Source organism: Loxodonta africana, chromosome 19 (assembly GCF_030014295.1).
Source record: "Loxodonta africana isolate mLoxAfr1 chromosome 19, mLoxAfr1.hap2, whole genome shotgun sequence".
NCBI lineage: Eukaryota > Metazoa > Chordata > Mammalia > Proboscidea > Elephantidae > Loxodonta > Loxodonta africana.
This window is the reverse complement of record NC_087360.1, coordinates 32479558-32486764: the sequence shown is the minus strand read 5'-3', so window position 1 is coordinate 32486764 and position 7207 is coordinate 32479558. Positions and strand designations below refer to the sequence as shown.

The 7207-nt window shown below is 49.4% G+C and overlaps 1 protein-coding gene across 1 annotated transcript; it reads left to right on the top strand.

The window, feature by feature from the left end:
* Positions 1–77: 77 nt before the first annotated feature.
* On the top strand, positions 78–6857 carry C19H22orf39 (chromosome 19 C22orf39 homolog). Its single transcript, XM_003419171.4, has 3 exons — positions 78–2744; positions 2913–3080; positions 5435–6857. The coding sequence occupies exons 1-3, from the start codon at positions 2718–2720 to the stop codon at positions 5561–5563; spliced, it is 324 nt and encodes a 107-aa protein (XP_003419219.1). The 5' UTR covers positions 78–2717; the 3' UTR covers positions 5564–6857.
* Positions 6858–7207: the final 350 nt, after the last annotated feature.

The window sequence follows — 7207 nt, the reverse complement described above, 5'->3', positions numbered from 1 at the left end:
ACGCTCTGTTACTTAAGGTTTGTTTAGAGTTACCTAGAATTATCAAGTTGGAGCTGGAAGTGCAACAGCAGGACTTCATAGTTGTGTGCTTAATATTGGGAAAGAGAAAGCTGCCTCTGAGGTCCAGTAGTCGGTCACCTCCTTGCCAGTCTATGCTCAGCCCTCGGGGCTGCCACTGGCTCAGTGGGACCAGCGTTCCCTCATTCCTGATAAAGCCAGTGGAGGGATTGCCTTGCTCTAACTTGAGATGTTCTTTTTTTTTTTTTCTATGTAGCCTTTCTTTTTTGTTCCAGGTCCATTGCTTAAGATATTGCCTTTGGCCTAGAATATCTGCTACCCTGGCTGCAATTTATATATTTGAGAAAGGCTTTTTCTATTTTACATATTGATTTTTTTTTTTTTTTTTAAGTACCATTCCTCAGAAGGAAAACCTGATTTGAACAAAATACCCACTTTTATTTTGGTTTCATGTGGAAGTAACTTTGGCTCCTGAATGAACCTGTTCTATAGAAAAATAACTTCATGTTGAAGCACAAATGTGAATATTATTATAAACAATAAAGGTATGCTCTTTTCCCTTCTCCCCCATCCTCACTCCCAATTTTACTGTATTAAATTATCCACAGCTCTGCTGGTCTGTCTTTATTTTTTATTAGTATTAATTTGGTCTGAGATCTTCACCTTCTATAATGTGAGATCTTTTGACATGCTAATCTAACTATTTTAATCTATTCCTTGAAAATAATTCTAAATGAAGAATTTAAAATAAAAACAGGCAATGATTAAAACCTGGACTGTCTCTAATGTAAATGTTTATGTAACAACGTGATTGGTGGCTGGGTCACTGACTAGGAAGGGGAGGAAGGCCTGCCGACGAGTGCCCCACTTTCCATCCTGCCTTTAGAAAAGTGCCCCTCTGGGGTTTCTTCTGGATAATGGAGAGAGAGAGGAGGCTCTGTGACCCTGGGGGTAGGGATGGTGAGGCCCAGCAGGGTCCCTTCTGTGTGCCAGGGCTTATCATGCTTATAGGCTGAAGCCTGACTTTGACAGGGCTTCTCCAACACTCAGAAGAGAAAAAGATGACCCCTCCAGGGTGGTAGCCTCAGGATCTATCCAGGTATCCTCAGAGAGAACTTGCATCAACAAATGTCAGTGACCAGGGCTTGGACCCATGGCCCAAATGGTCACCACAGAGGTCAGGACCAGTGGTGATGGATGTGGTTTTGGAAGACATGAATTATTGCGGTGACCTACCTGAAGAAAAAGAAAAAAAGAAGTTTTTTTTTTTTTTTTCTGACCTACCTGACCCTCCACTAAAAGAGCCTCCGTTTCCCTAGCAGACATGGGCGCCCTCTTTGGTGGATTGGCAGCCACCATCTGCAGGATTAGATTGGCTAACAAATTGTAATTATATGCATAATGAAGAATGTTAACAGTAAGCCATAGGCCTTGGCTTTTGTCATCTATAAGTAACACCTATTGTGTATGCAGTGAAACTCCATCTGGCTCTTTGCTGGTAGTGTGGAGAACACTGCCCTTCCTGGGCCAGGGGGTAGACCCAGTTGTTGGGCCTTCTGATGGAAGCATTAAGGATATACACAGTGGGGTCATCTGGATTAGAAGTCAAGGTCATTTACTGCACCCTGGCCTATAGTCTTCCTAGACAGTGTTCCTCCAAGCTTGGGCCATGGGTCAGCCACCTCAGTGGTGGGCCCATTGGTAAAACTGGTGGCTTTCTGGGCCCCTCCTCCAGTGAGTCTGACCTACTCTTACTCCTGGGGTGGCTCCAGCAACCTAGCTCTAAGGGACTCCCCAGCAAATGATTCTATCAGCAGAAGTTGGAGAACCACTACATCCAGATACGAGGTATTGCAGAGAGTTGGTGGAGGCCCACTGGCTTCTTTATTGCCTCTTTGCACCTCCCCTGTTTGTAAACGTTGTCTCCGCGTGGCTTCAAAACAGCCTACAATCTTATCAGACATAAAAGCTCCTCCAGGTTTGTACGGCTCTGCTTCTCACTCCGTGCTAGACACAGACTCCCTGACTTTGATTAGGCTGTTGCTATGCTCAGAGCGCTCAGCCCCAGTTCCCTCCACGAAGTTACTCTGTGCCCTAAGCCCCCTTCACCTCCTCCCCCATACTATGCTGAGCTAACCCAGGTTATTTTGTGAGTTCACCTCAGTCCTCTTGACTGGATGCGAAGGGTGAGACCACTGCTGTCCCAGAACCTGGTGGTTCCTGGCACGGGGTTGATGTTCACTGTTTGCTTAGGAAAATTAACCGGGCATTTGAGATTCATGAAAATATTGAAGCTGTTGAAACTAACCGGCCTGAATCGTGCGGCTTCATAAACAGTCAACTTAACGTGGTTGGCTGCAGCCTGGGACACCCACCGACACCAGGCGGGCAGCTGCAGTCATCACTCCTGCCCACCTCCAGCCGCTGGGGTAACACTAGGTCCGGGGCCAGACTTCCTGCCCCTGTAGAGGATACCTGACCGCCTCTCCCCGGCCCCGCCCACGCGCACCACAGCCCCAGGCTTTTATTGGCTGCCCAATGCGGACCTCCTGTTTATTGGCCCCTCTTTAGGAGGTTAGAACCCGCCATATCTAGGAATTCATTGGTTCTTTTATTTGCCAATCGTGTGGCTGCCGACTTTATTCAGTTTTCATTGGTTGACGGGTTAAGAAGGCGGGGTTTGGTGATTTTGCTTAGACATGGCCGACGGCGGCGGGAACTGGCGGGTAAGCGTGGTCTGTGACCCGAATCCGTAGCGGCCTCGTCGGACCAGGCGACCATATTAACCGAACCCTCACTGGGCTGGGTGGGACGGGGTCGGGGGATGGGCAGCACAGCGGCCTCTGGGGTGGGGCGTGCCTCCGGCAGCTCTCAGGCGTCGCCTCTCGCCGCAGCCGCCCCGACCCTGCGAAGCCTACCGCGCCGAGTGGAAACTCTGCCGCAGCGCAAGGCACCTTCTGCACCACTATTACGTCCACGGCGAGCGGCCGGCCTGCGACCAGTGGCTCCGCGACCTGGCCAGCTGCCACGAGTGGGAGAAACGCCGCAGCGCCGAGGCCCAGGTACCCTGGGGAGGCCAGCGGGGACACGTTGCCAGGATGTCGGGGTAGAGAGCAAGCATGCGGGCAGGCGCGCGTCCTGCGGATATGTGTAGAGCCCCCTGCATGTGCCAAGCCCTCCCCTCGACCCAGGCTCCGGTGACCCTGTGGAGAGGAGGCCTACTGGGCCCTTCCCCTCCTTAAGCTTCCCTTCTTTTGAGAAATGCCAAAAACAGGTATATCAACTGGACTTTCAGACGGTGTTAAGGACAATGAAGGAGACAAGTTAGGAGGAGTTGTAGAGTGACTTGGAGAGGGAGGAGGGGCCACCTGCAAGTGTTGGGGCCATCAGCAGGCCTTCAGAGGAGGCCATATTGCTGAATCCTGAATGACCTGGAGCTAGCGTTCACCCAGCCCTAGGTGACAAGACTGAGGAACAGAAAGAAGGGCATGGTGCTTGGAGCAGAGGGAGGGAGGGCTGTGGAGGGTAGAGGATGAGGGTGGAGAGCTACCAGGGACCTGATGTGTCTTGATAAAGAATTTAGATTCTGTTCTGGAGGTTGTTCTAGTTGTGCATTCATTCAGCAGATATTTATCACTGGCTTACTTCATGGCAGGTGTTCTTGGGGTTAGCGGAGTGAAGAGAACAGCCACTGCTCCCCTGGCACCCACACTCTAGTGGTGCCTCAGGCCAGTGGTGGGAGTGTGGATGGAGAGAAGGGGTGAGGGTGCAGTGCTTATGGGGAGTGCCTAGGGGAAGGGGAGCCAGCAGGACTGGGGACAGCTTCAACTTTGTTAAGTGTACGTGATTATTTTGGAACAGACAAGCTGATGTGGAAACCAAGGTGCTATTTAACAGGAAGCGATGACAAATCCATAATAAGTGAAAGAAAACTGGGAAAGATAGTTTGCAGTCTATATGGCAAGAGATTGACAACTTAATAGGTATAAAAAAGGAGCTGTTATATATCGAAAGGAAAAGTGGGGATGATTTCAGTATAGAAAAGTGGACAAAGGGCATGAAGAAGCAGTTCATGAAAAAAGAAAGCCAAATGGCCAGACACACAAGTTAAAAGGACAGTAGCAGTGTTTTTTGCCCAGTGGAATGTAGAAGTGTTGGTAGCGGTTTGGAGAGTCAGGAGTACTTGCGCATTGTTCCTGGGCGTCTCAACTGGAACACCCTCTCTGGAGGACAGTTAATCTGACTAAATAGGTTAAAAGCATAACTTTTGGCTCCAGTTTTACTTCTGGAAGTCTGTTCTAGGGAAAGAGTTGGACAACAGTGCACAGTTAAAAGCTTAAAGTGCTCATTGTGCCATTGTTTGTGATTGTGCAAAAACTGAAACCAACCTAATTCCACTAGTAGACATTTGACTACATAAGTACTCCTACATGGCGGAGTGCCATGTAGCCTTTAAACACAGGATAGTAATATACTGTGGCGTGGAAAGTTACCTACAGTGTATCATTTAGTGAAAAAAAAGCAGGAAATACAGCAACCAACAGAGTATTATTCCACCCTTAGAGAAACACATGATTACTCTAAAATTTGGGCATAGAAAGGTGTAGGGAAGCTGTTAACTGTCACCTGAGATGGAGGCCTGGGAGCCTTTCACACCCTACTTTGTGCTTCTGTTTTCTAAACAAGAACAAAAGCATTCTATCTGAGACAACAGGGCTTGAGGGGAGAGACAAGGAGGCAGGTGGAGAAGATGAACTTCTATGTGTAAAGAGCGTAGTGCCTGGCACATGCCAGGGGCCCACTTTGTGTGACAGCACTGCCCTTGTGCTTGTTTTTGAGAGAGAGTGGATGAAGAGAAGCTCCCACGTGTGGAGTGGGACCTGTTGTGCGCATCTGTGCCCAGTGACCTGTTGCCTGATTCCTTCCCTAACCTTCCAAGGAGTTCTGGGGATGTGTCTCTTATCTCATCTTTCTTTGTTCAGCCAATTGCTCCTCTCAGCAGGTTCCCACAGCCACTCTTTCAGACTTTTTTATCTTCTCACAGTTCAACGTCTCCAGTTTCTCTCTTTGCAGGTGAACCTGCCCCACGTTCACTAGGTGAACCGAAGCCAGGGAGCCTTGAGGCCCAGGAGATGTTTTAAATTTTATTCAAATGATGGTGATTTACACAGTAGTTTTTACAGTGGCTTGTGAAAAAGAATGATCTGGATGTATGTGTGCTAATATGGAACAATTGCGAAGAAATGTTAGGTGGAAGCAGCCATACTGCAGAACAGTATGCATGCTACACTCTTGTTTCTCTGTCTGTGTTTGGAAGGGTGCTGAGGAGCAGGGAAATACAGGGGCCACGTGAGGGCACTCAGGCCCACTGAGGCCCAGCCATGAGGCAGAAGTGACTGGGGTCTCATTTACACAGCAATCCCTCTGTGAGAGCGAGCGGGCCCGAGTCCAGGCTGCACGGAAGCATGCCCTGGTGTGGTCCCTGAGGCGGAGCCCCCCTGCAGACTGGCACCTCCCTCTGCCCCAGGATGAGAAAGACGAGTGAGGAGTGGTCCTGCTCGCCACCTCTCCAGCTGCCTCCGCCTGTCTAAAATGGACCTGTCTTGCGACCTAAGGACTATGACTGGCCCGTCATAGTGGGTCCCTGCGAGCTCCACCTGGCCTAGAACATGGAGCAGGACATCTCCAGCCCCACCTGCTGTACCCTTTACCTGCATTCAGGGAGTCTCACCGCGTGACACTCTGAAAGACAGTTTCGCCCATTCCAGAGCTTCAGGGAAGCCAAGCAGCATTGTAGCTATCTGTGAGCAGCCAGGGTGGGCTGGCTCACCCTTCTGCCCTGGAACAACAGTACGGGAGATGGCAGACCTGAGGTTTAGAATTCTTAGGTAAACTCTTGAGTCACAGCCCTGAACTGTGTGGACACATGGGTGGATCAGAATAAGGTAGCCAAATTGTGCTGCTGTGAATGCCTTACCTGGCCCTTAAGAAACAGGCCCCTACATCCTAGGCTTGGTGAACCAAGTGTTGGCAGCCACTGGCCTGGGCAGCCTGGAGCTCACTCTCTGGCCCACTCCCTCACTTTCACAGCAGACACAGGTGGGCACAGCTGGTAGCCAGGAGGCAGGGTGGGACTGAGGATGGGGTTCACCTCACCTGTAGGTCAGCTCTCCTCCTCTCCAAACCTCAGAGCTAGACCCCTTGGAGATGCTGGTTTTAAAGAAATGTACACAGCTTCAGAACACACAGCCTTGCATAAGAAGGGTTCATGGATTCTTGGCTTAGAAAACCCAAGCCTCAAACACATGAAATTTAGGTTTCTTGCCCTCACAATTTCCCCTGGTCATTTTTAGGAAATGTCGACTGTATTAAGAGCTATTTCACACATTTGATTCCAAACAGAGGCTGAAAATTAAATCCACATTTGTTAGATTTCACACCTAATATCGTGCTCAGACAGTATTAAAATTTTGAATGCTTATACTCTTATAGATGTTTATAAAGTATGTATATGAACCAACAAGAGTCTCATTCTTGAAGCGGTCTTTTACTGCTAATAAAATGATTTAGCAGCGTGCAGTTCACAGGGACCCGCTGTGTGGTATGGTGGTGCGGTGGCCATGTACCCAGCGGCTTTCCTTGCTCTCTTCCTTGCCAGCGGGACCCTCTGCTTCTTTGTGCCTCCCCTGTGGCTAGGCTCCATCCTGGCCACTAGCGATGGGCCAAATAGTTTTTAATTCATTCTTTGGGGCAAAATAATCCATCTTGTCAAAAGGGCTTAAGAGAGAGAATAAAGTTTCTGCTTATGTCATGTTTTCTCCTGTACACCTCAGGAATCACTCCCTTTGTGTGTTGCTGTGGATGGGGGGTGGGGAGGCGGGGCGGGGAGAGGGTGTTATGTGCACATATGATTTCAGGAGCAGAGGTGAATATAAAGAAGAGCCAGGTTTGTCTCCCCCATCCTAGGGGAAGGAGGACCTTGATCTGTCTAAGCCAACCATAGGATCTCCATCTTCCCTATGGCTGTGGCTGGTTTAAGGAGGAGCATTTTTGGCCATTGAGGAGAGAAGGGAAGGGAATTTTCCTCACTCTTAAAGAGAAACATGGGGAAGGGACATCTGGATTTTGCAGTTTGCAAATGATGCCTGGAGTTGCAGCAGCTACCTTGGGGTTCCTGAGCAGGCCAGGG